Source organism: Colletotrichum spaethianum (assembly GCF_022836535.1).
Source record: "Colletotrichum spaethianum MAFF 239500 DNA, contig09, whole genome shotgun sequence".
Classification (NCBI taxonomy): Eukaryota; Fungi; Ascomycota; class Sordariomycetes; order Glomerellales; family Glomerellaceae; genus Colletotrichum; species Colletotrichum spaethianum.
Genome location: NW_026054779.1, coordinates 925,516 through 951,212, shown reverse-complemented (window position 1 = coordinate 951,212; position 25,697 = coordinate 925,516). Strand labels below are relative to the sequence as shown.

Genomic DNA, 25,697 nt, shown 5'->3' with positions numbered 1-25,697 from the left:
CAAAGGGGCACCGACGAGGTGGATAATGCGTAATGTGCCCGGTTTGTTTAGGCCTCCATTTTTGGAAATGGAAATGGCGGGAGCCCGGGGGTGACGGCGCGATGCTTGGTAGCCAGCCCTGGTACAGTAGCCCCGCTGCTGTGATTGTTACTTGATGAGCCGTTTGCGCGAGAGTTTGAGAGTCGCAGATGCAAAGAGAAGCCAAGGTGAACGCTAGACGCTAGACATTTGCTCACTGGCTCTTGTCATCGTCGCTTGTCGAGGGCTGGGAGGGCAAACTTCAGGAAAGTTCGGGTGGCAGAAGGTTTAAGGGGGCTGTGAAGTGGCCTAGTTTGATAGGCATGGCCGCATTGGGTACGGATCTGGGGGTGAACAGACGCCATTTCCGTCAAGCCTGACAGGCTGTTGCCTCTAGGGGCCCCCTCTTCTCTCCATATCACTGCGTTGGCGCTGCTGATGGTCGAGGTCGAGGCCATGGGACAGAGGCAGATTGGCAGAGAGTCGGAAGCTGTTCGCGCTAATGACCAACGTCTTGCGTCGGTGGTTCCTGTCGGGGCCGGCCAAGCATTCCCCGTCCATCTGGTCTGGTCTGGTGCCGGTCTCGTCTGGTGTGCTCTGTGGCATCCGCCCACAGTGCACGCAGTAGCGCTCATTTAGGACTCCCACTCGCACTCCATTTTCAGGTCCAGGCCATAAAACGGGCGAGGCTGGCCCAAGTACCAGACAAGGTTGGCATGCAGGATGGATCCTAGACATGGCTGTGGCTCGCGGGTCGGGCTCTCGTACCCTGGAGCGGGACATCTCGCTCCAAGCTGACTGCGGCGATGATGGCAAGGGGCAGATTGTGGCATCAAAAACGCCAGAACCGACCGTTGTGCGGAAACATTGGCATTCGGGGCTCTTCCATGCCGTGCCCCGGCCAGATCGTCCCCTAGGTCAGATCATGTGCCCAAGCTGCCCAAGGTCTCCGCCGGCGGTCCAGTGCAGACTGAGGGTACGAGAAAAGGCGGGTACGTTTAGCAAAGGGGAGACACGGAAGAAATGGGTGTCTGGAGGTGATGTCTGGAGAAATGAGGACGAGACGAGACGAGAACGACCCCTGCGACCATGTTCTTTGAGCCGCGCAGACGGTCAGGGTACCTGAAGCAAACAGTGGTTGAAGTGGAATCGCTGATTTGGGTCGACAAGAGAGGCGGGGGAAGCGGCGGCGGCATGTAACCGCAATGTGTGGCCTTGTCCAACTGCGACTGTGTGTCTCTCTCTCTGTCCGTATGTGTCTCGGTCGCCAGGCGGCCCTTTTCTTTCTCCAGACTCGAGTCGCAGAGGGCGGAGAAACAGAGCGGAGGGCGTGGAGGCAACGGGTTTGTGCGACATCGGGGAACGGCCCTGACGAATTCGAGTCTGGATCCTGGCGGCAGGTGTTTCGTTCTTCGGGGTGTTTTTGATGCGGTTTTGCTCGAGTAATTTCGGTCTCGAGTGTGACAAGATTAGGTTCGATACGTACCTCGAGCCTCAACGTCTCGGGAGGAGGCAGAAAGAGAGAGGGAGGAAGAGAGACGAGACACAAGTGAGCTGGCGAGGCAAGGAGCGAACGGCATCGTTCGTTCCACAGCGTCAATGGCGGTCGTAGCTGCCCCGCGAGCAGCAGCAGCAGCAGCACCGTGGCACAGTGCCATATTGCGTTGGTACTGCGCAGGTACGTACCTGTCATCCCGCTCTGTACTGTCACCAGTCCAGCCCGAACCCCACTACACCCTCGCTGCTTCCTTCCATTGCCTGTTCCCACTGCTGTCCTGTGTGCGTGCGTGCGTGTGCCTGTCTGCGCATGGCCCTGCTCATTGAGTGTCTGCTGGCCCTGCTTTGATGAAATAATTTAGCAGAGGGCACATTTACGATGTATTGGTTGGGCAAGGCAAGGTACCGGCACCGAGTGCCATCACGGCTTGGTACTGGCAATCCGCAGCCTCCCCCCCCCCCCCCCCCCCTTTGGCGGCGTGAGTGCCACATCGAGCAGTGGAACGCCTTCCCGAACGTCCACTCGTGCCCGGTACGTACCGCCGCTACTTCCCTCTCACTGTGTTATTATTACTCCCACCTGCTCGTGCTCCTTCCTTGCCGCTGCTGCTCCCGACTTTCGCTGCGTGCCTTGTGTTGCTCTTGCTGCTGCTTCCAGACTTGTGACCGGTCACCGCCGCCCCTTAACATTTCTCTCCGTCTTTCCCTACGGCCACTTTGTCTGCTTCCGCTGCTGCACCGACAGGCTCGAGGTACCTCGTCACTCGCTCGCAGACAAGAACGTACCTCGCCTCTCTGACTTCTCGACAAAACTCACGATCCCTCTGCACCCCTCGGTTCCCCTTCTCTCTTCTCTCCCTCTCCCCTCTCTCCCTCTCTCTCTCAACACCTCGGCGTTGCACGGTCAGCATCAGCACCAGCGACACCGACCATAGCAACTTCACCCAACCACAGACCAACCTCTCCCACCACGTCAATCCTCCTCAACCAACACCGAGATCCGCGTCACCCTTCGTCTGATCACCCCCCCTCCTCGCACTAAAAAGGGTTCTCCAACGCAAACCACTTTCACCCAATCCTCCCGTCTGGCCTGTTCCCCTTTGCCCTACCATTCCGATCTCGTTCGGATCGCTATCTCGACGTCCCTCGATTTGCCAACCCCCTCAGTGCATTCGCCGTCCTCCGCCATGGCTCAATCCACCGAGCCGCGGAGGCGGTTCGCTCCCGTTCCCATCGAGACCACATTTGAGTCTGTCCGAAAGGCCCCTCTGCAACCTCAGCAATCGGCGCAAGCGCAGCAGACGCAAAACCAACAGCAACATCACCAGCCAGGTCCGGCTCCCGAGCCTACCCCCGAACATACCCCGCGAACCCCCTCTCCCAATCCCTTCGAGCAGCAAATGCAGCTGCCCCCGCCGCCCCCGGCACCACAACAACAACAGCCACCACCACCACAATTACACAATCTGCAACAATCACAGCCACCCCGGCGCCGCTTTGCCCCTCAGCTTATCGAGAGCTCTAGACGCGCACGAAGAGAAGGAGACGCCGGGCCCGCCACGCGACCAACCGACAAGACCGACATCACACCCTACACGAACCACATCTACCTCCAACGCAACAAGTCGAGGCGGAAGCCGAACGATGGCACCTCGTCGCCCTCTTCCCAGCAAATCCAACGACAGCCCAAGGGCGCAAGGAGGGAGTCGGAGGACGAGAATGCCGGCATCTACATGTTGGAATGGGCCGCCATGGAGGCCGAGAGGCAGATGCAGGAGGCAGCCCTCGCTGCGTTCCCCAACAGTCGTCCGCGTGAGGGAGGTGCCGCCCATTTCTACTTCAGGGAGAGCTCGGGAGACGATAGCACTCCCGAGAGCGTTTCGCCCCAAGCAACCGGCTCCGAGTCCAAGCCGCGTGCCCGTCACGCCCACGGCCCCCGCCGCAAGTCGTCGGAAGTGGGATACTGGCAGAAACACATGCAGAAACATGCCGAGACGCTGGCTGTCGCCAGGGGCGAGCACGCTCCGGTCTTTGACGACGACGATGAAGATGTCCACAACGATTCAGAGCTTGACAAGATGGAGCTTGATGGGCCCCCCGATGCCATGTGGTTGACCAACAAGAGAAACCACACAACCGACACCAGTCTCCCAAAGGGTCCATTGGAACCGATTGGCGAATCGCTCATGCCGTTGATTGCCCCCGCCCCCGTCATCACCGACGAAGCTCGCCGGTCAGAGCTCCCCCTGCCAGAGCCGGCCACTAAGCCAATCAGTGAGGCCGCGATGCCTTACATCCCACCTGCTGCAGTGAGCAAGCCGGCCGAGGTCCCCATTGCCGCACCTGCGCAGATCGTCCCCGAGACGGGTTTCCGAAAGGCCGGTGGGGGCGGTTTCGGTAGACCATTTGGCAATTTCGGACTTCCTCCTGAGACCAGCGAGTTCCGCAAGATGCGCAAGGCCGCCTCGCCGCCGATGCTGGGCAAGGACCTCGTCTTCCGAAAGTGTCCCTCGCCGAAACAGACAAAGCTCGAGCCGGATCACCCTTTCTCAGAGGTCCCGACCGCCGAAGAGAGGAACAGGGATTGTACGGGAGAAGCCGGCTTGTGGAGGGGCTACTGCTTCCGAAACAGCGAGAGCGATCAGGCCATTGTACCATCCCACCTCCACGGGCCCAGAATGCTGCATACGCCACTTCCCCCCACCACATCTGCCGATCCTTTTGCTGCAGCATTCAGCAAGGGGTCTGTGACGGATGAGCCTGGGTCTCACTATTCGTCCGCCACCCTCACCCCTGGTACGGTTGAGCACCGTGTCCGATCTGGCGAGGCCAAGGGTCTTCACATGCTCGTTGGTCTCGACGAACGCCTTAGGCGCGAAAAGGCCTTGGAAGAAAAGATCGCGAGCGAGTTCGACGACACCTTTATCACACAGGTATACAACTACCTTTCGCTAGGATACCCCGCCATGGCACGTTCTTTCGACGAAGAACTTTCCAAGATTTCGCACATGAGCATTGAGGAGCTGGAGGTGGACGATGTCAAGCAGATGGCGAGTGGCCATCTGATGGAGCCAGCCGAAGCTGAGATGGCGGAGGAGAAGAGGTGCCCTAGATGGAAGGCTCTGAAGGCGTACATCTTCGAATGGGCACGGCAACACCCAGATCTAGACAGTCTCGACCCTCTTGCGTGGGGCGTTCGAGAAAGACGAGGCAGCTGGGCTATATAAACGAATGGTGCAAAACTACAACGACACACTCACTATCATTGCGTCATTGGACACATGGAAATCATTAAGCAACACAGCATGGTTGGGCCGAGCAGAAGAGCATATTGGGTGATTTCGCGACATGGGCGGGCAGGTTGTTTTGATAAGGCGTTCCGGATAGTCACTCCGCTTGGGAGAGTGATCTTTGGCAGCAACCGGCATAGATGCTTTGGGTGTTTTGATACGGAACAAAGATACGCGGAGTTTAAAGTCTAGAACCAGCAAGGGGTCTGCATATTTGCATTCTAGACGATGCCCGTGGGGTTTAAACAGGTGGAGAGACGCACTTAAGGACAGATGGAATCGGGCCTCGGTGACATTGTGGGGCGCGCCGAGAAAGGGGTGCAGAGTTCTAGACGTGGGAACCCCGATATTAAAGAGACAGAGTGTAGACGAGTCCTGCCAGGAGTCAGTAAGCAGTGGGCTTCTGCTACTTCGTCAAATCAAGCGACTGCGATTGCAACCCTGTCAGATATCCAGTCCTAGGTGTGCTTGTGAAACGTTGCTGGCGGCAAGGTCGGCAAGACCCGTGCAATCCTGACTGCATTCGCACTGTCCGCTCTGCCATGCATGTGCGATCGCCTTGCTTCATGAGACCTGCCACGATGTGACAACTAGTGAAGGGCAGCCTAGCTCCTGGTGGTTTGAATGATGAAGCCGCAATGTCTCTAGACGGCGATCCAAAAGACACAAGGGAAGGTGAGACAAGTAGGAAAAGAGGGGTTCGACTGGGACTGGGAGATAACTCGGGATGTGGATGCGGGCGCAGCTGTTATGGTGAAGGAGGCTCGGGTTCAGATCCTTTGGCATTTAAACACTTTTTTTCATTTTCACCCGTGAGACCTGCTTGCTTGCCCTTGATGATGCCGCAGAGTGTTGTGCAAAAGTTGGGAACGAGCAAAGGACAAGCGTTGGAAGCTGACATCCAACGTCCGCGAATGACTTGGATAGGCCATGCTTCCATACAAGTCGGGCTTGCGTTAATTTGCTCGGCATTCGCCAAGTTCTTCATAGAAACCATCGTTGAGACCTAGATGTTGCTGTACGAAGAACAGCCAACACCAAATCATCATGATACTCAGTGGCCCACTACCTAGTGCTTTAAGTTTGAACCACAGCTATGTACGTCTAGCCGAAGATGCATCCAGGGGTTCCGCAAGCCTCGACAAAAGTTTTTAGTGACTTTTGGTCTTCCCCGTCATCTGCGTATAGGTCTGAATATAATGGGCGGTGCCGACAGTGGTGATTACACATGCTCATCACTCTAACCCAGTCATCAAATGATCACAAAACAATAGCCCGTCGGCTTTTGACAGCCCAACGTACCGCCTCTCAGTGGCCCCATGCCGCAAGTCTAGCAATCTCATCGGCAGCGACGTCGCGGCCTGGGCGAGCCAGCGTTCTGCTGATCTTCTTTGCATTCTCCCTCATCAAGACGCTAGCCGGCCCTCCGTCGACCAGCTTCAGAAAGGCGCTGCTAAGCTCGTCGACCGAGAATCCAGGGGCTGTCTTCTTGTTGCCCCAGATGCCAACTTCGATCTCCTCCACGCGCGCGGCGTAGTTGTAGAGGTCGAGCCAGCCCGGCAGGATGAGGTGCGGCACGCCGGCTCTAGAGACGCAGTCAGCTCGGGAACTTGGGACTTGGCGTGTCGCGGTTGAAGGTGGGGGGATGGTATGAGCAATAACGATAAAACTTACGCGATGGCTTCGTGGTAACAGTTCGCACCCCCATGGTGAACGGAAGCTACAATGTGCCCCGTCTCGAGCAAGGTCGCGGGGTCCACGGGCAACCACTTCGAGACCCTCAACCGGTCGCTCGCGATAAAGTCCTCTACCAACGGCCTCCAGTCCTCGTCTCTGAGGCCCTCGGCCCGGTTCAGCTTCCACAAAGCCTGGACCCCCGTCCGCTCCAACATGATTTTGAGCGCCGCAGCCATGGGCCGCGCCCTGGCCGCGTCGTACTCCATCAGGCTCCCCAGGTTCACCATGACCGTCGGCGCACGCTCCACCCACGCCGCCAGCTCGGGGTCCTGCTCCGCGGCCGAGCCGACGGACATGGCGATTGGCCCCGTGGCAGTAACGTTGGACGGAACGTAGGCCATCGGGATCGAGACGCCGGCCGTGTCCTGGGTGATGAAGACGCCCGCGCCGGGCTGGTGAACGTTGGAGAAGTCGATGGGGTCCTTAAGGCCGCGGCTCGCGAGAGCCCTGCGCTTGTCGTTGAGCTTTTCGTCGTGGAGCAGGCACCAGATAAAGGAGACCGTTTGGTATATGTTGGAGGGGATGTCGCGCCAGGCGACGGGGAAGCTGTGACCTGAGCCCATGCTGGTGGAAGTAGTATTAGTCGGGCCATGACTACCGAGGAAGCTGAAGAGGAGGTTTGACTCACGCCGGGTATTTCCAAAATCCGCTTAGCCAGGGCTGCTCGATACCAAAGGCGTCGACCAGAACGTTGGGCGACAAGACGGCATGTAAGCGGTTGTCAATCCTCGTGGCGTCCATTCCCGGTCGAAGAAGCATATCAAGGACAACGAGCGCAGGATCAATGTCCCTGATGAGGTCTCGCACGGCATCATGGATCTTGACATGGTCCTCCACCGTCCAGGGCGAGACGAACAACAGCAAGTCCTCGCTCATGGCCTTGAACCCCTCGAGGCCGGGCGGCTGCATGACGCTCAGCGAGGTCCTGCCCGCGGCGTCGAAGAAGTTGGGCGGCGGCAGCTCGTGGAAGACGGCGCCGCGCGACTGGGGCGTGAGCTTGCGCGCGTACGCCGAGATGCGCTCGATCTTGGGCCGGATCTTGGGCCAGGAGGCGTAGTGGACGGTGATCTCCGGGTGGCGCTCGAGGAGCGAGAAGGCCGTGGCGACGTGGACATTGGAGAGGCCGTGCTCGACGTTCGTGACGAAAAGGACGGTGTTGTTCTTGCCGATGACGGGGGGCGGGCGTTCGGGCTTGGTGGTGGAGGTCTGGCGGAGGGATATCAGGGCCGCGAAGAGGGCCACGAGGGCCGTGAAGTAGATGTATCCGCGTTTCGCCGGGGTAAAGGCCATTTTGCCGGTTGCGAGATGGGCGGGCGAGATGAAGGCGTATCGGAATCGAGGCGACGGACATTGGGCCGAGTAGAGGGTAGAGCATGGGTGTATTTAACGGCGGCATAGGCAGGGCGGCTCATGCTTACAAGCCTTATCACGAAGCACGACTTGTTGTGAAACAGAGAGCCACTGACGTGCGCCGTGAGCACGTATTCAAAGGCATTGGCGCGATAATGGAGATCGGGAATAATACGGTGTGGTTCGGCTACGTTGACGGATGGCGGGCTGCTGCAGCAAGACGTAGATGTTGTGCCTCTGGTCCCTTACGTGAGACCTAAGCGAGAGATTTACGACGACGTGCTGCATGTTTAACCACAAGTGAGAATTTGATCGACTGGGAGGTGAGACATGCTGACTTCGCGTGCTACCTACTATGTACATGGTGACATGATCTATCCTGATTGGAAACGGCCTGGCGCCTAAGCGAGCATTATCACGGTGGGGTTGAGTGACAGCGGATACGATCTCTGGACGTCCAAGTGCTTTTCTGCATTGGGAAGGTGTTTGTTTCCATGTCACCTAGAACTTGCAGATGCCAAATGTATGTTGCAATTGTGGGTGGTTTCATATCGTCTCCGCTGAACTACGTCAGGGCTTCCAGAATGGCCTAATGCATTATCATCTTCAAGCCTGTAAGCGAAGCCATATTTGTACATCAACATAATCCTTTGCGGCCCAAACGCTCTGCGGTATCTCGGCCTAAGATTGAGCAGGTGTGGGCCGACAATTTGGCCAAGTCGAAACTAACTTCTTCTCTGGCATGGACATCAATTGTGTTCATCAACTTACCTGACTGTACTATTCTGCGCTAAGCACGCGTAAAAGCTAGTGTAGACGTGCGTGAAAGCAGCATTGCCGATATGGATGGTCAGACTTCGTACATGCCCTGGATCGGGACGAACATGGCCTCGGATGGTCGCCAATCGATCCGTGGTTCAGTGAGAACCTCTCTGGATATTCGAACTTGTTATACAGAGCCAATAATGCTCTAGAAGTTCTGATTTCCCTTTCCGCATTCGCCAGCAGCTCACCACCGAATCATACCGACCCATTACCAATGATAATCACCATCGTCTACGAGGAGAATACCAAAAGTAGAAAATGAGATTAACCGCCCTCGTCGACGTTGTCCTGGTGGCCCTTGTCGCGGCCGCCGTCTCCAGCGTACCCCCAAAGGACCCCCACGCTCAAATCGCCGGCTCGCCCCGCCCCGGCTGGCCCTACTTCAAACACCCCGTCTGTAGAACCAGAGCCTATGGGTTCTTCGGCACGCACCATGTGATCGCTGTCTCCGGGGTCAAGGACATCCCCCAGACGTGCAACTTCCTCTGGGCCGGCCTGAACAAGTTCGACGGCTGCAAATTGTTGACCAAGACGTATTGCGGCGGGACCGACGGGTATCTCCAGTGGCGGTTCCAGCGTTGGGTCTCGTGCAACCCCGGCATGATTGCGTCGTCGTGGTTCGACACGACTGAGAATCAGCTAGGGTTTCTGGATTGCGAGGCGAAGCAGCCGGATGTGCAGCCTGAGGAGGGGGGTGATTAGGTGATGTTGAGTTGAGAGGACCCGACGGGACTGGTAAATGGCTGCTTACGGGCTCGGAGCAGAACATAAGTGGTGCGATAGACGATACATATTTGAAACCGTATCGATACAAGATAATGTCATGAACCATAATTCAAAATGGCACTGCCATCTATGTGTATCAAGTCTATAAAAAGCGTGGTTCCAAGCAGAGTATTACAATATTGTACAAACAAAAGTGAATTATCAGTACGCCTCAGTACGTTTATGCAGCACCACCGCCCTTCGCGGCATCGGGATTAAGTCGCCTCCATCGACAAAACAGACTTATGATGCAGGCGAGACCGGTTGCGCCAATGGAAATAGCAAAAGCGACTTTGATGCCGGACATGTATGCTGAAACGATACCAGACACCTGCTCGACCGGGAACATCGCTCGAATCTGCGTGGCACCCGTGTCGACAACCGTGGTAGGGTCGACTGCTGGAGCGGATGAAGGGATGGTGTTGAGAATGGTGTTAACGAAGGCTGCCTGAGCCGCGGAGACGAAAGTAGTGCCGCCGAAGTTCATGAAGACTACGAAGAGGGTTAGCAAAGTCCAGACGATTTTGGCAACGTTGCCCTTGAAATTTGACGGTCGACTTACAAAGAATCATTGCCGTGACCGTGGAGATGTCGCTTGGGGTAGCACTAGCCTGGCCGACAATGATGGGCAACTGCCATGCCATACCCCAGGCAACGCCTCCGAGGATCTGGTAACCGACCCACCTGCCCGTGCTGGTGTCGACATCAAGGGTATACAGTAACCCAGATGCGATCATGGCAATGGCAGCACTCGCAAGCATAACGGGAGCAGCAAGACCAGTGGCACTGACGAAGGCGCCAGACAAGATCATGGCGATGGAAATGGCGATGATGAGAGGGAGATTGTTGACTCCCGACATGGTAGGGCTAACGTTGAAGACGCTCTGGAAGTAGATTGGGAGGTAGTAGATGACGAGGAAGCACGACCCGCTAAAGAAGAGCGTGAAGAGACAGGCTGTTCCGATAGGACGCTGGATGAAGAGTCGAGGGACGATCATGGCGCGTTCGCCTTGGAAGTATTCCCAGATGCCGAAGGCCACCAGGATCAAGACGAAACCGACCAGCAGGCCGACGACGAGGCTGCTGTTCCATGCCGCACTGACACCAGCGTACTGGAGGGCCAGGACATATGACAAAAGCGCGCCCATGATCATGGCGACACCAAGCAGGTCCATTTGCAGAAGCCTCTCCCTCCATGACACGACCGTTGGCTTTGTGGCATCCGGCGCTTGGAAGAAGAAGAAGATCATCAGCGCCGACAGCCCACCGATGGGTAGGTTGATGTAGAAGCACCAGCGCCAGGAAACCTTGTCGGCGAAGACGCCTCCTAGCAGAGGTCCTACTGCTGAGGCGATACCATAGGCAACGCCGACAATTCCAAGGTACATCGACCTCTGTCGCGGAGGGGCGACGAAGGCGATGATGGTGTAAGCTCCAGTTCCCATGCCAGCGGCGCCGATGCCGGTGATGGCGCGGCCGATGATCAAGGCGGTGGAGGTGGGTGCGACGCCGCAAACGAGGCTTCCGAGTTCGAAGACGAAGATGGCGGCGAGAAAGGTATACTTGAGGGGGAAGTACTTGTAGGCCTTGCCCCAGGAGGATTGGAAGCCGCCGTTCGTGAGGAAGAAGGCGGAGCCATACCATGAGACATCGGAGAGGCCTTTGAATTCATCCGTGATTTTGGGGATGGCCGTCGCGACGATTGTCTGATTTTCGAAAATACTGTTAGAAATGATATTTTCTTCGAAGGATAGGTACCCAGAGAAGGAGGGCTAACCATGTCTAAGGAGGCGAGGAAAATCGCAAGGATGAGGGAGAGAACGATGACGGCCAGCTTAAATCCAGACGGGTAGATTGTTGTATCACCGTCGATCGTCGAGTCATGATCGATCTTCTCAGTGTCAAGTTCGGCGGGTTTGTTTGTGTTGTCGCGGTGTTGGAGATCAGTTGTAGACGTGTGGTCAGACACGGAGACGGCTCCCGGCTCCCGCTTCTTTTCGCCCTCAAAGGAGGACGTGGCCGTTGTCCTCATGTCATTGTCCATGACTCGCGAATCTGAGATAGTTGTTAGTTTAGAGTTGGGAATCGTATGATTTGACGACGTTGTCTAATTGTAACCCGACTATTTTGTCGTTTCGAGCAGCTAGTATTTAACGAACTGTGCCTCCCGAGGTGGTCGAGCGGTTGTTGCCCAAAGGGGAAATGAGCGCACGGACCGAAAATGAATCGTCGCGACTCATCCCTACTCACTACAGCCACTTGACCACAATGGGATGAATAGCGGGATGGCTTGCAGGGATATGGCGACAATGACAAGCCGGCGAACCTCGATGATGAGACCGAATCAATACGATTGGATGTCTGCAGATATGATGCACAGTGATAAAATATGGGCAATTTGTTCTGTCGCAAAGTGAACTGCCGCGGACTGAAAACAGTGTTGCTTTTGCCCTGCTGGCCTCCAAGGAGTAAGACAGGGTACGTCAAGGACAGCAACAACTAGGTGATGCATTGAGATTTCAACTAAGAAGGTCATTCACCTTACGTAGAGTAGCTCAAGTAGAATTCGGATCTGTGGGCAAGTGGTAAAGGATTTCGATCTACCTAACGCCTATCAAGCCTCACTGCAGACGATGGAGACAATGGGCTCCTGAGATCGAAACCCTCCCCCAAAGAGAGCCCAGGCCCCAAAGGCACACTATAACCTTGGGAATCCCAAGTCAGAATCTTGATCTCATGGTTCCTATAACTCAAACTTTACTTCTGTTACCTCAGTTGTTCAACTCATTGACGGCGTTGAGCAAGCAGGCAACTAGGTCCTTTTAGAGAATTGAGAGGTGACTCTTGTGCAAAGTAATTAAGCAGGGAACCTTGAAAATATAGCCGATTTTTAATTTATTTCGTTGACAGAGTAAGGCAGGAAATAGTAATGTAGCGAGAGTCCAGCCCATCCTTGTCTACACCCAACCGCAACTCTTCCCCTTATTGTCCAGCAATTTTCCTAAACCAAGCCCCTGCCACTTTTGTCACAACGCGCTTAAATAAGTCCAAACATAGAAGGATTGCCGGGAATTGAAGATGCGGCGTTCGTGCTGGCTGAGGTTGACCAGCAAAAGCCAAGCCAGCGCGGTAGTAAGATATGGAGAGATATTCGCCAGGGCCAGAGAGCGACGCGTCGCGGCTTGAATAGTGGCTGGTGTAGGCCTTGGCCTCTCCCGGCATTGAGCGGCAGCTAAAAGGTTGTGGTGATTGTAGAGTTCGTTCTGGTGAATGTAGAATTGGCTGCTGGGATAGTGGTGATACTCGTTGGGAAGGTGGGGGGATCGGTGATGGTAACTGTGGAGAAGACGGTAACCGTCGAATTGGCGAAGCCAAGAGTTATCGTAGCCCGCGGAAGCGTCACCGTTTCTGCGCTGGCGGTAATAATGACTGTGCTTGCAGGTAGCGTCTTCGTGCTGACGGTGACATTCTGAAAGCAACCCGGGCCTGTGGTGGCGGAGGGATAGGTGGTGGAGGGGTAGACGCAGGAGCAGGCACTGGAAAGGCGCGACACACCACAGGATGTCGAGATCCCAGCGGGAATACCAGATGTTTCGGTGACGATGTCGGTGGTGAATGTAGCACAGAAGGCGCTGCCTATCTCTTGCCCCTTGACGTTTCTGTAGCAGTTATCGGCTGCGCAAGCGGCGTAGACTGTGGTGGCCGAGGCCAGGGCTGCGACGAGGGAAGAAACGCGCATGTTTGAAGAGTTCTAGTTTCAAAGAATGAATCTGAATCGAAGTGGGAAGTGAGTGATGAATGGGATGCTGAGTGAGGATGAAGTTGAAGGGAACGGCGTCTCGAAATTACATTTATATACTTGTCTATGCTTCGTTCAATGTATCACCTATTGCATCGGAAGAAGCCAACAGCATCCACCTCATGTAATGGGATCATGTGGCTTGCGTTGGCTACCGACGGGGCCGCTAAGATCTACAGAGTCCTCCTGATGGTTTGCTGAACGAGCATAGAGAATGTGTTCGACTTTGAAACAGCCTGTAGCTGGAACTGAAAGAGAGCAAACTTGTTTTTTTGGACTAGCCGTGTCATTCACAAGCCTGAGGGAGTCTGACCCGACACTTACACTCCAGCCCGGGGCGGAAACCGAGAATTTGATCTGCCAACTACCAGTGCAACATCTTGACTGATTGAAACATGCTAGGCCCGCGTAGCAACATTTGCGTCCCGCGCCGGGCTACCGTTACACCGGCTACCAGCGTCCCGCCGCTCCGCGAAACAAGGGATATGAACAGAAATGTTTTCTCAGAAATTCATGTGACGGATGGTTGCAATCAGGCAGGCTGGTGCAAGGCTGCGGTATGAAGTGAGTTTCTTTTTCTTATGCTTTGTTTTCATATCTGCTCTGTCAGTCACCCTGAGTCTCCCTGGGTAGCTTTGCTGGACTGGTTCATATCGTACGACTGAAAGCTGAAAAGGATCACTATACCCGAAAGAGACGAGCAAGGGGTTGAATTGCGGCAAGAATTCTACTGAAACCCCCTGTCCTCACGTCCCTGCCAAAAGGATGCCCCTTTTAATTCTACAGGAGAATCGCGCGTTTTGTGAGATGCTGAATGGAAGGGAGATTCAATAGAATATTGATGCGTCACGAGGAGGCGAAGCCTGTTTGACGTTCATTCCTGTAAGTCGTGCCACTACTGGAGCCTCGCAAGCTACCACCGACAATGTGAGATTCAACGTGGTTCATTGTTCATATACATAGAAATAAGATCAGTTTCATAGCGGTTAAGAGAGTGAAACGGGTTCTCGCACACGTTATAACGTCAAGTCTTTCGCAGGAAGGGCGGCGTAACCATTAAGTAAAGACGCGTAGACTTCTCAGCGAGCGTGAAGGGGGGAATAAAGTGAGCTGATTAGGTTGAATGACTTTAAGCTCAGAACGACCATGGTCACCAAATAAAAATAGAAAAATCGCGGAATCTGGGAAGTTGGCGTCTACCGAAAACTGCTATGTTGTTGATAATGGGAACCCCTAGCTACAAAAGAAGAAGAAGAAAAAAGGAAGGGGGGGCGGGGGAATTGGCTCACGGGCAAAATATTGTCAGAATCCGATATCCAATTGAGCAGCAACGTGGGTTCGCCTTCTTTGTTGGCCGTAGTTAGACGTATAAACTCCTCAAATTTACTATCGAACTGCCTCCAATGGTCGGCAAGACAAGGAGGAAACGGACGTTACCGTGTCCTTTGCTTAGCTCAATCGTGTTGATCTCAGGAATAGTTTGCCACGAAGGAATTACCTAAACTAATTTTTTTCTGTTGTTTTTGTCTCGACAGAACAGTTTGGGTGTCTCACTGCTCAGGCAGGTCGGAATGTCATTGTGTCGAGTTTCCCGCGGCGAGGTCCAACGCTGCCAAAAAAGCGTGGGGGGACAGTGCATCCATGTCGGCAAACCTCATCAGCATCCCTGGCTTGCCTAATCGCACACTCTTTCTAACGGCCATGTCTCAGCCTACCGCTATGATGATACCATGTTGCTTCCCTTAGAGCGGAAGCTCAGTGTGGCCGCCAATCATGCTGTTACAAGTGTCTTGACTGAACGGATACAACCCAGTCAAGATGTCGACAATAAGCGAAAGGGAATAAGCTGGCAATGGGCTTTTGGCTTGTTCTTGCCTGCAGCAAATTTTCTGGGCGATCATTGGACCAGTCAGCGCATAAGCATGTGGACAGTCAACCTCTTGGTATAAGCTAGCGGAGCCGCTTACGATCACTACACATACACTTATCCGGTACACCAGACTGCAATCTGCGGGAGCGAATCTACTAGCTGCTTGGCTGGGCTCCTCGCAGGACTGCTCTCTATGGAGCCAATAACGGCAACAGGTAGGCTACCAGCCCGCATGATACCGGGTTCAGATCCATCTCGCCGTAGGCAGTTGAGGACAAAGGTATCACGCCTGTGTAGGCCACCTCGTTTACCATTCACGCCAATGTTGACAATATGGAAAGCAAGTCTAGTAACGGTTCTGTGGGTACCGTTTGCGGTCAAGAGAGCCAAGGGAACGGCAAAAACGATGGTCTCCGGCAGTGGAACTAATAACGAGATAGCGAATGCGGTTGGTACAGCTCATTCGTAAACTACAAGTCTTGAGCAAAGAAAGTATGCAGATTTTAGTGGAAATAAACAGAAAAGTATTAGGACAGAAAGGCTCCAAGATTTCAGTGATGGAAACGTTGCTTATCGATTATCATGGTGGCTTGACAGTTTGTTCTGAGACTGTGCCAGGCTTGTGCACCCTTGCGTGCAACATAGAAACACCTCGGCATCAAGCAATGGATCACATGTAGTGGGCAACTTTGGTTGCTCCTAAACAATCATTAACCGTGAAACTATGTTTTTTTACATTACATGGCCACATAAGTCATATCCTATTTTCATCAAAACATATCCCAGAGATTGGGGAAAAGCTCATCAATAATCGGAACCTCCGACGACATCATTAACTGCTGGAACTCAGGCACGGTCGCAGACGGACTATCCGCAGTCAACAGTCTTTCAACAACCTCGGCATACTGAGCCAAACAGAGATCGCCCAGATCCCATCCAGAGTTTTGTTGATGAGATTGCAAAGAATCGATCAGGTTCTTTGCCAACTTGAGGGATGCGCTTTGAGCCAAGCCGCCAGCTGTGTTCTCCGTTTCAAGGGCACAGCGCAGCAGAAATGTAATGGCTGACGTGAAGGCAAAAGCACTGACTGGTAGCCAAAAGTCATTCAGGTGGGTTTCCCCCAGTTCCTGCACGAGGAGGACGATTTCCTCGGCTGCCCGGCGGACCTGAATGTAACGGTTCGTCAACGAGTCTCCGGGCACCGTATCTTCTTGCTTTTCGATATCGAGCTCGATCCTTCTACGCAGCAACTTGGTTGAGAGATACGCCAGCCGCAGGTTTGCGGCACCGGGGATGTGCAGATTATTCCCGCGGGTGATGATTCTTCTGACATCATCGCTTAACGAGTCTTCCCACTGCCCAAGGCTTAGCTCCAAGTCAAGGGAAGTCTGGCCGCTATCCTGGTCACGATCTTGGTTTAGGTCATAAACATGGTCCAGAAACTTGTCGAGAACACCTGTCAGTGTGACAAGGGCCATGAACACCGAGGCGGCTTGGATCTGAGCGTTTGTAGCATCTTTGGTGGTAAGATACTCCAGCGACGGATCCGGCACGTCGTACTGATATCGCTTTATTTGTGGCGGCGTGCCATATGCAAGGCTTAACCTGAGTACGTTGTCAGTCACATTTATACAGCAAGCTACCGATTTCCCTCACCATTTATCATGAACAATAAGTGCCCACCAAATCTTCATTCGCAGACACTTCTCCGGCATAGAGATATTCCAGTCTACAGGATCTCGGTTAAGACCCAATGACTGTGCGAGCGATACAGCAGCTCCCAACTGAATCTCATTCATGATCATCGATGTTGTTGGTCTGCCACCGACGTTGAGGATGATTGCGATGATGGTGGATATCCCTGGTGATATGTGGAGTTCTGAAAACAACGTTTCGGTTGCCTGGTTCCAAATGAATCGAGAATCGGGGAAATATTGTGAGGGCAAGTCTGGACTGTTCTTCCAGAAGATCATGGAGTGTGCGTATAAGACAGACAGCAATGCTGGTGATATCCTATCTCTCGCAGTATTGAACTGGTGTTTGAACGAGACTTCGTCCAGGAGAGGAAAGCAGATGTTGACTTTCTGAAAGTATCTGTGCATCTTCTGGTCAGTCACGCCTTCATGGCAAGGTATCCACTTAGACTCCATGATTCCTAGAGTCGTGATTGTCGGATACCACAAAACTCGAGCGGACATTGAAGAGCTGAGCGTAGTTTTACTCAGGTCAAAGTAACATGGGTCAATGGAACTTACAGATCTATCAACGCTGATATCCATGGCTCTAACATCTTCTCCACAATTTGATACTTCTGCAACGGCGCTGTCTGCCTCGGCGAAAGACCAAATGGACGTTTTCGGACTGCTGTGAAAATAACAGGCTTCCGCACGCCACCCAACACCGTGGAACTGGGCATCTGGCCCGTCTGAACGCCTGGTCTGGGCTTGACCACTCGAATCATCCGCTCGTGGATACTGGGCTCGGAACTGAGGTAGTCCGCTAGGACTTGCGTGTCATTCGTGACCGCTGGACCAATGATGTGAGAGTTGTCCTCGTCCTCGGGACTGTCGAGTGCCAGCATCAAGTGAGTGTTATGCGGATCGAGCACAGCTTTGGGGCCCGAACTAGACGTAGTGCTCATCGGTGGAGACGAGGAGGTCCGTATACCGCCCTGGGATGCATGCACCTTGGATGGCGCAAGAGGTTCACGTCGACAGGGCGTGTTGGACTGCGGGGCGCGGTAGGATTTCTGAACTTTTCCGGGGTTGAGCGGTGCACGGCCGGCGCTTCGAGGCGATGGTGGAAACTCGCAGTCCGTGCCGTAGACATGGCACATCTGACAAGTTGATGAGGTGATTCCTTCTTGTTGCTGGCACCTTGACTTGCGTCTTCGGCACTGCAAGCAGGCCGGGCGAAGATGAGACCTGTACGGCCGGGGCGTGGGTTGATCTGCTACCGCTGACATGGCTTTGTTCTCGCGTTTGGCGTTCATCTGCCTGTTCGACGTTGGCTCGTGGTTTGCGGAGTCCGTTAATCGGCTGATGACCCGGCGAAGTTGAATGGGAGTTGAGTCTTTGATATTTCCCCGCGGAAAGGTCCACAACTACTATCATGTCTAAATCCCGATCAGACGACGCTAGCGTTGATAACCTGTTAGTCAACGCGCAAGCTGATAAGGCGGAGGTTCACCGAGACGGCTCCACTCGATTGTTGCAACAGCTTCGGCGTTCAATTCTATTTCCCGGGTTCATTGGCTTTCCCGACACTGCAGTAAACGCACAGTGCCCACGGCAACTCCACTTGTTCTCCATGGCAATCAACCCAACGTTGCCTGTGCCCCATCTCGGCGCGGGGAAGCTACCTCAATTCTGGGACCCTTATCAGCCGATGGAGCCTGCTACCAGGATATGACATTGTATTGGCTGAAGGAGACCATCCGATATGTTATCTGCAGTCTATGCTGTCGGAAGCAGGCCGCCGTCTTAACAAAAGAAAACCCGCTATTAGCTGAATACTAATCGGGTTGGGGTAGCAGCAGCATGTTGTGTGAAGCCAAAGTGAAGGTCGGACATATTTTACCCGTTGCAATGACAATAAACTTATAACGCCCTCCACGACCAGGGGGTTTCCGCACTGGAAAAGTGTAGATAACTCGCCCTTGCCCAAGCTCATCATTCTCGTGCTCGTCAACGTAGCTCAACACCAGAAGCCCTCATGCCATAATGTTACAATTTCTTTGATTGTACTAATCGTGTCCACTTCGCCCAACGCGTGTTCAATTCCATGTTCTGAGGATCGACCCGCCTTGACCACTTCCCCGCACTCCGCAATGGCTGTTGAGAGATGTCTATGAACGCAGAGCAACCCAGATCTGAGGCCCTGGAATTAGGGAGAAGCAGCCTTCCTGTCCTGGCTGTGCCGGTGAGAATCTCAAGGCCGCTCAAGCCAAGCTTTCTGACGAGGCCAAGACACTCTTGCAACAAACCGATATTTCCCATGTTCATATGTACAGGCTTCTCGAAGATGAAGAAGCACATTAGAAACTACGGAACATACCTGTTGCAGTATATCGATAAGCAGGCACTGAGTTATGGTACCGTCTTCGATCTCTCCGAGACAGTCAGCACTATGTAGAGCCAGTGCTCATGGCTTGCCTGCATCTTCTGCTTCGCTTACCCTGTCAAAGAGTGGCCGGCCAGTGTTCTCGCTCAGCATTTGGCACGGTCGTTAGTGTCTTCCTTGTCTCCCAGGGGGGACTTCGTGATGATTATCAGCATGCGGTAAACCCGAAAAGAAGCGCGCACGCGAGCGCGAACTCTCTACTGCCTGGACAGGTTCAGCTCTATGATCAGAGGTATATTATTTTATGGTGTTGGCCGGGCCGATGGATTGGATGCTTGAGGATCAGCTTTTCGATTTGCGGTGGCCTGGCTATCGTATGAGTATCATTCTCTTCTTCGATCTGCCCAACATCATGACGGCGAGTGATGCGCTGTCAAGCAGAGAGGGCTACTCATTGCGCGCAGCTAAAACAACAAGATCGGCATCTCCAGCCAGAAGACTGGGCTCATCCGATTCAATGGACTATCAAAGGGCTTTCAGGGCTAGCTTCTGTCCTTCTACCCTCTGCTGAGCGACAATATCAATGGAGGCGTTGCTAACTTTAGCAAACTCAATTTCAAAGGTTTAACTGAAGATGCTCTCTGCAGGACGGCGTACCATATTCTTCACGGAGCCTGTGTCCTTTTCATCAGTTTCATTGACCCCTTTTGCGCTTCAAAGTTCAAGAACTTCTGTACCGTTGTGATGATAAATTTAGTCGTGCCACTGCTCATTGAGGTATAACTATGCCTGAAACTAGACAGAGGAAATAAGAACGACCTGTTGATGGACCTGATACATTGTGAGAGGTCCCTGATCCATGAGATTGCACCCCGGGTTCGCTGATGTCCACCCATGGAGAGTCCATTACTTGTTGGTGCCCTCGCTACCGCCCTATAGACCCGCCTACAAATGTTGCATTCGATACAAAGCGCGTACCTCAAATGAGGTTGTCATCCCCACGTATTGTTTGGAAAGAATTATCAACCATCTGTAGTAAGATATGGACACCTTGGATTGGGGACATTTGTTGCTTAGCATTGCGGCAATGGAAGAGAAACCCGTTTTGACATGTTTTGTGATAGACCAATTTCCTGTCTGGAAGAAGCTTTAATTGTTATGCAGTCAGTCACAAGAAGCTACAAGCTGACCGCTCGTCATACTCAAGCGGCTTGGAGAGCGGTACATTAAACTGTACGGCCCGAAGAGGGAAACAATTCAGTCATCGGCGACCGTAGGCAAACAAGATTCAGTGCAACGTATCTATACAAAACACTTGTCAAAGTCTACCTAGTGTCTACGAAGGGACCGATGTCAAACCTGGTTGCAGGCCAAAACGCCCATTGATCACAAAGTTCACCATCTCGAGATTTACAGCTTCGCAACGCCAAATCCGTTCTGCTTAGCCCGCCCAAGCAATCCTCTCGAGATGTCCTTCAGCTTCGCCACGCCCATCAAAGCCATTGTTCTTGCTAACTCTCTCTCGAGGATGTTGAGTACTCCCTCAACACCCTTCTGTCCATCCCATGCAAGTCCCCACAAGGCCGTTCTTCCGATAAGACACAGATCAGCACCGAGTGCAAGTGCCTTGAAGACATCAGTTCCGCGAGTGATGCCACCATCAACGATTACCGGGATCCTGCCCTTCACGACATCCACAATTTCAGGTAATGCCTCGATTGTTGACGGTACACCGTCGAGTTGGCGACCTCCATGGTTAGACACGACGATGGCGTCTACACCAGCCTCAATAGACCTTTGAGCATCCTCCGCGGTCAATATCCCTTTCAGAATGATCTTCATCTTAGTCTGTGACCGGAGCCATGGAATGACCTCGTTCCACTCAAGGCTTGAGTCGACGAGATGGTCTCGGTTTTCGTCTTGGATCTTCTTGTACTCGGCCGCCGTCTTCGCCCGCAGGAGGAGACCCGCTGTGGATATGGCGCCAGACTTGCTCGACTCAACGTTGGCCATAGCGATCCCCGGCGGGAGCTCCAGCGGCGTTCTTCTTTCCTGGAGACGGTTTCCCAAGATCACGGTGTCGACAGTCAGCACGAGTGCTTCGTAGCCTGCCTTCTCGGCTCGCTGAATCAATTTCGCTGTGAGGTCTCGGTTTCCGAGGAAGTAGAGCTGAAACCATGGTCGGGGATACTCGGGACTGCGCTGAGGGATTGCCTTTTCGACGTCCTCGAGGGATGTTGTTGCATTAGTGGAGAGGGTGAGATTGGTTCCGAGGTTGAAGGCGGCGCGGGCGACGTCGAGTTCGCCTTCGCCGCCAACGAGCTTCTGGTATGCGCTTGGGGCGATCGCAATTGGGATATCATACCGTTTCCCGAAGATTGTTGTGGTGGTATCGATGCTTCTTACGTTGCGAAGCATTTGAGGTCGCAGAAGAATACTAGATGTCGGACGGCCGGTTAGTTTGCCGCATGAGGGTCCAATCCGGGATCATCTCACTCGTTATAGGCTGCGTGGTTGCGCTCAAGCGTGTACTCGTCGTCGGCACCGGTTTGGTAGTAATCCCACACTGGCTTAGCGAGCTTCTTCTTTGCGATCTTGTGGACGTCGGCAACGTTCACCGGTTCGGGGTGAGCTTCTTTAATGACAGTCATGATGCAAACAAGTTTGTGGGGTATCAAATCCTCGTCGTCGTGACTCTGGTTGGAATCATCACCATCGCGAAGTTTAGAGCATTGAAGAAAAGTTGCAGGTTTATTTACTCAACGGAAGTGGCTGTCCGATCTCGGGGCTCCGACACATCGCGTCACTCGGTGCATACTCGGTATCCGCCCCGGTCTTGCGAACCGCTGCAAGCTGCCCAAAATTAGAAGGGTGCACTTTGTGCCGTAAGACGGGATCAATACGGAAACTGACCGGAAGGAAACCTTTGCCCTGGACGCGATCGCATTGGAGCCTTGTTGAACGTCATATTCAACAATATTGGCGAATCAGCCCTGGCTTGTCATGGAGCTTTCCCTGCTGAGCCACGGCGGTTAATGTGGGGTGTCGAAGCTATTGTCGGGGATTTTTGCCTTTTCAGGACGCTAGAGTTGAGAAAGGTGGGCGGAATATGACCCGACGTTCGGCATACCTTAGATAGGCATTTCCAGCATCTCCTCTGGCGTCCAATATTTCTGCATGTTTTCAGCTCCCAGTATCTCGACCTCCTGGTCTAGATGTAAGAGGAGCACATCTCCCCACGAATCCATTTTGCTATTGAGGACTTGCATCTCCAACTGGCTCTTGCGCGCGCGACAACTTTCCAGGTACCGCTTGAATTCTTCAAGTCCGCGATGTATCTGGCGGTGCTGTTCCGATAACAAAACGCCGTCCCCCTGAAACTCTGGCATTTTACGAGCTAGAAGAGGAAACAAGGCTCTTTTTTCGATATTGTGATGGTTCATCAGACGATAAGAGAGGAAGAGACCTTCTCTGATGATCTGGTCGTCAGTTAATTTGGACGCATCATCAGGCGACATGCACGCGCGATAGAGGCGCTTCCAGGTTCGTCGGAAATAGCCGTACTGCGATCCAATTTAGAAACAGCCTACTAACGTATTCTTGAAGATGATTAAAAGGCATTGTGTACTAACAAACTTCTCCATCGTCACCGCAAGGCGGTTGTAGATCTCGAACTCCGACGGCGTCAGTGCACGACATCGCGCTTCCTGTTGACGCCCGTGGCCACATCGAAGTCCTGTTTCCAACGGTTATTTGGAAATGACCAGATCCAAGTACCCTGCCCGATTCTAACCGTTTGAACAGAGGCTGTTCTTCAGAGAAGTGTACAATAAAAGTCGATCGCGTTTCCAGCGACTTATGCTCCGTCTTTGGAGCTACCCAATTGGCATCAACCTAAGGTCAAGAGCATGAAATACCTGGGGAAATTTGGCGAATTTGAAAGTCACCTAGTCACCCGCGTGCCTTGGAATATGATGGTGTAAGCTAGGCTCTTGTCGCTGAAAGGCAACCAACTTCGCGTGACACGTAGACACTAAAACCCGGTAAATCCCTGGCTGGTCGTTGTTTCGTCATAGAGCTGTCAGTGGACAATATTTGTCAGCCATTGCAGCTTAGAAATCAGTAACCTTCTAGCAACCAGCGTGCCTCTTGCAACATTCCGCGTTGACATCGCAACATTGGACCTTTCTATCACATATAAGGGCACCAGACAAACTGCATAGCCCATTCAAGGAAACAAGGCTACCAAGCAACAAATTGTTGTCTAACAACCACCTAATTAGTATCATCAGACCAAACGCAATGGCTGCAGCGCGTCCCACAGGTCTTATTGCCAAGAAGGGCATTGAGCTTCTGACATTCGGTAGGCCACAAAGGCAGCACATTTCGCCTTTGCTTTGCTAATCCCTTATAGGAACCCCCAATGGCTACAAGGCTAGCATCATTCTGGAAGAGCTGAAGGAGGCCTACGGACTCCCGTTTGTGGTCCAGAGCATCAACATCATGCAGAACATCCAAAAGGAGCCTTGGTTCACCACACTCAATCCCAATGGCAGGATTCCGGTCATTGTTGACCATGATAATGAGCAACTTGCTGTCTTTGAGGGCAGCGCGATTTTGAGCTATCTCACCCGCAAGTACGATACTGAGCACAAATTCTCATTTGCTCTCTCGGATAACGACTACACCAGGGCTGAATCTTGGATTGGCTGGCAGCATGGCGGCCTGGGCCCCATGTAAGATCACCCCATCGTATTAGACTGGCAATGATGCTAATGATAGGGTTCCTGCTAGGCAAGGCCAAGCCAACCACTTTGTCAGATTTGCCAAGGAGAGGATCCCCTATCCCACCCAGCGCTACGTCGGCGAGACTGAGCGATTGTTCGGCGTTCTCAACACACATCTTGCCGAGCGGGATTTCGTCGTCGGACCCAACCGTGGCCGGTACAGCATTGCGGACATCTCGATGATTGGTTGGGTCCAAAGTGCCCCCATGGCTGGTATTGATATCAATCAGTTTCCGTCCGTCAAGGCGTGGTTGGAACGATGTCTGGAGAGGCCTGCAGTCCAACGAGGTATTAAGATCCCGTCGCCTCCCTCAATGTCTGTTGCCAACATTGAGAAGCGATTGCAGGATGAGAAAGAGTTTGCTGAGAAGGAGGTCGAGGTCAAGAAGCAGATTGATGAAGCCAAGAAGGCCTACGGTTATGTTTACACATCGCCATGAATGATGAGTTTATGTTGGATCGTTTGCTAGCAATCGAGGCCAGTACAACAGAGGTGCCTGGTATAGAGAAACAGTCATCAAATGATTGGACGTTATCCTGGTAACTTGCAATGGCGCTGCTTGGAGTGGTCAGTCGCAAACATCCATCGCGGAGGTGTTTAGAGCAATCAAGATATGCTCAAAATATTTTGACAGTTGTCCAGTTTCTCGAAATATTGAGATGTAGTCACCATGATTTATGCCTATCGAAACCTGCTTTACTAATTCTTTTCCCAGTCTTTCTTTGAGCAGACGATGTATCGGATTAAAATCGACTGGACACACCGCTTACATTTCACAGGTTCTGGCTGCTCATTAATTAACCTTGGTTTTCGGACGATCTCAGCCTAAATTCACCGAGATATAACCCGGCTACCATACTTTTCACACGCCACCACCGAGTGGCCATCGCTAATATGAATTATACAACTATCAATTACAATATATCAATCCTGCACCCCACCAACTACAATGCAGCTTTCTGAATCACTAGGTAATTCAGAGCCACTAGATTCATCTGTATTAAGTTCAACTTCGCTGGCCTCATTTCGCGCCCGTCGGATGTTCTTGATGTTGGCGGACTTCTTGATAGGGTCCATCTGGACAGTCTTTCTTTTTACCCTACGCTGGCCATCCAACTGCGACTTCAGTGCCTCAGCCTCCTGCTGCAGAGTTGCCAGGCGCTGCTCCATTTCTTGAAAACCCTTTAGGATTTTTCTAAACAACAATCGTTGTGTGTTAACATCCTTTGCATCCTCTCCAAGCTTGTTGAATAGTCTGAGTTGCTCCCGAAGTTCAGCGGGCTTCCGCGGTGTGAACCATGGTACGATAGATGCAGCAGATTCCCATTGCTGGCTCCCTCGGTTGCCATCAGACTGCCCTCTGCAGCTCCTATCTGCGTTTGCAACTTCGGCTGAAGCTCCATTGGCATTTCTGGAATTGATTCGTCGTCTTCTCGGGGCCTTAATGGATGGGTTCCTTCTCAGAAAGCGCAGCATCCACTTCCTCCCAAGTACTTGGGGGTCACCAGACTGCTCCTGTAGGATACGCTCAGCCTCCTCTTTGATTTGCTGATAGGTTGGCGCAGAGCCTCTCGCATCCTGATTACGGACCCATTCGACAAGTCTGCTTTCCTGGCTTTGAGACAACTTCTGCAGATCATTAAAGGCGACGTCCCTTGATTGAGCGCCTTTCAGCCGACACCGCAAGGTTGAAGCA

At 53.1% G+C, this 25,697-nt stretch overlaps 11 protein-coding genes across 11 annotated transcripts; 3 read left to right on the top strand and 8 right to left on the bottom strand.

Annotated features, from left to right (window-relative positions):
- Positions 1-2,702: 2,702 nt before the first annotated feature.
- ColSpa_04464 (uncharacterized protein) lies at positions 2,703-4,742 on the top strand (the record flags this gene model as incomplete). Its single annotated transcript, XM_049270676.1, has 1 exon — positions 2,703-4,742. The coding sequence occupies one exon, from the start codon at positions 2,703-2,705 to the stop codon at positions 4,740-4,742; it is 2,040 nt and encodes a 679-aa protein (XP_049126633.1).
- A 1,371-nt stretch (positions 4,743-6,113) lies between these two features.
- Positions 6,114-7,105, bottom strand: ColSpa_04463 (glycosyltransferase sdnJ; the record flags this gene model as incomplete). Its single annotated transcript, XM_049270675.1, has 2 exons — positions 6,114-6,390; positions 6,480-7,105. The coding sequence occupies 2 exons, from the start codon at positions 7,103-7,105 to the stop codon at positions 6,114-6,116; spliced, it is 903 nt and encodes a 300-aa protein (XP_049126632.1).
- A 61-nt stretch (positions 7,106-7,166) lies between these two features.
- ColSpa_04462 (glycosyltransferase sdnJ) lies at positions 7,167-7,832 on the bottom strand (the record flags this gene model as incomplete). The annotated part of the gene is made up of 1 exon (XM_049270674.1): positions 7,167-7,832. The coding sequence occupies one exon, from the start codon at positions 7,830-7,832 to the stop codon at positions 7,167-7,169; it is 666 nt and encodes a 221-aa protein (XP_049126631.1).
- A 1,143-nt stretch (positions 7,833-8,975) lies between these two features.
- Positions 8,976-9,419, top strand: ColSpa_04461 (uncharacterized protein; the record flags this gene model as incomplete). Its single annotated transcript, XM_049270673.1, has 1 exon — positions 8,976-9,419. The coding sequence occupies one exon, from the start codon at positions 8,976-8,978 to the stop codon at positions 9,417-9,419; it is 444 nt and encodes a 147-aa protein (XP_049126630.1).
- Positions 9,420-9,663: 244 nt separating this feature from the next.
- Positions 9,664-11,526, bottom strand: ColSpa_04460 (putative efflux pump gsfJ; the record flags this gene model as incomplete). The annotated part of the gene is made up of 3 exons (XM_049270672.1): positions 9,664-9,974; positions 10,045-11,188; positions 11,260-11,526. 3 exons carry the CDS (start codon positions 11,524-11,526, stop codon positions 9,664-9,666), a joined length of 1,722 nt encoding a protein of 573 aa, XP_049126629.1.
- Positions 11,527-12,714: 1,188 nt separating this feature from the next.
- ColSpa_04459 (uncharacterized protein) lies at positions 12,715-13,221 on the bottom strand (the record flags this gene model as incomplete). Its single annotated transcript, XM_049270671.1, has 1 exon — positions 12,715-13,221. The coding sequence occupies one exon, from the start codon at positions 13,219-13,221 to the stop codon at positions 12,715-12,717; it is 507 nt and encodes a 168-aa protein (XP_049126628.1).
- Positions 13,222-15,921: 2,700 nt separating this feature from the next.
- ColSpa_04458 (putative transcriptional regulatory protein) lies at positions 15,922-17,124 on the bottom strand (the record flags this gene model as incomplete). The annotated part of the gene is made up of 2 exons (XM_049270670.1): positions 15,922-16,756; positions 16,808-17,124. 2 exons carry the CDS (start codon positions 17,122-17,124, stop codon positions 15,922-15,924), a joined length of 1,152 nt encoding a protein of 383 aa, XP_049126627.1.
- A 278-nt stretch (positions 17,125-17,402) lies between these two features.
- Positions 17,403-17,987, bottom strand: ColSpa_04457 (uncharacterized protein; the record flags this gene model as incomplete). Its single annotated transcript, XM_049270669.1, has 1 exon — positions 17,403-17,987. The coding sequence occupies one exon, from the start codon at positions 17,985-17,987 to the stop codon at positions 17,403-17,405; it is 585 nt and encodes a 194-aa protein (XP_049126626.1).
- Positions 17,988-20,623: 2,636 nt separating this feature from the next.
- On the bottom strand, positions 20,624-21,864 carry ColSpa_04456 (hydroxyacid oxidase 1; the record flags this gene model as incomplete). Its single annotated transcript, XM_049270668.1, has 2 exons — positions 20,624-21,650; positions 21,710-21,864. The coding sequence occupies 2 exons, from the start codon at positions 21,862-21,864 to the stop codon at positions 20,624-20,626; spliced, it is 1,182 nt and encodes a 393-aa protein (XP_049126625.1).
- Positions 21,865-23,515: 1,651 nt separating this feature from the next.
- On the top strand, positions 23,516-24,440 carry ColSpa_04455 (disulfide-bond oxidoreductase YfcG; the record flags this gene model as incomplete). Its single annotated transcript, XM_049270667.1, has 3 exons — positions 23,516-23,576; positions 23,628-23,949; positions 23,996-24,440. The coding sequence occupies 3 exons, from the start codon at positions 23,516-23,518 to the stop codon at positions 24,438-24,440; spliced, it is 828 nt and encodes a 275-aa protein (XP_049126624.1).
- Positions 24,441-24,925: 485 nt separating this feature from the next.
- Positions 24,926-25,171, bottom strand: ColSpa_04454 (uncharacterized protein; the record flags this gene model as incomplete). Its single annotated transcript, XM_049270666.1, has 1 exon — positions 24,926-25,171. One exon carries the CDS (start codon positions 25,169-25,171, stop codon positions 24,926-24,928), a length of 246 nt encoding a protein of 81 aa, XP_049126623.1.
- Between the last annotated feature and the right edge of the window lie 526 nt (positions 25,172-25,697).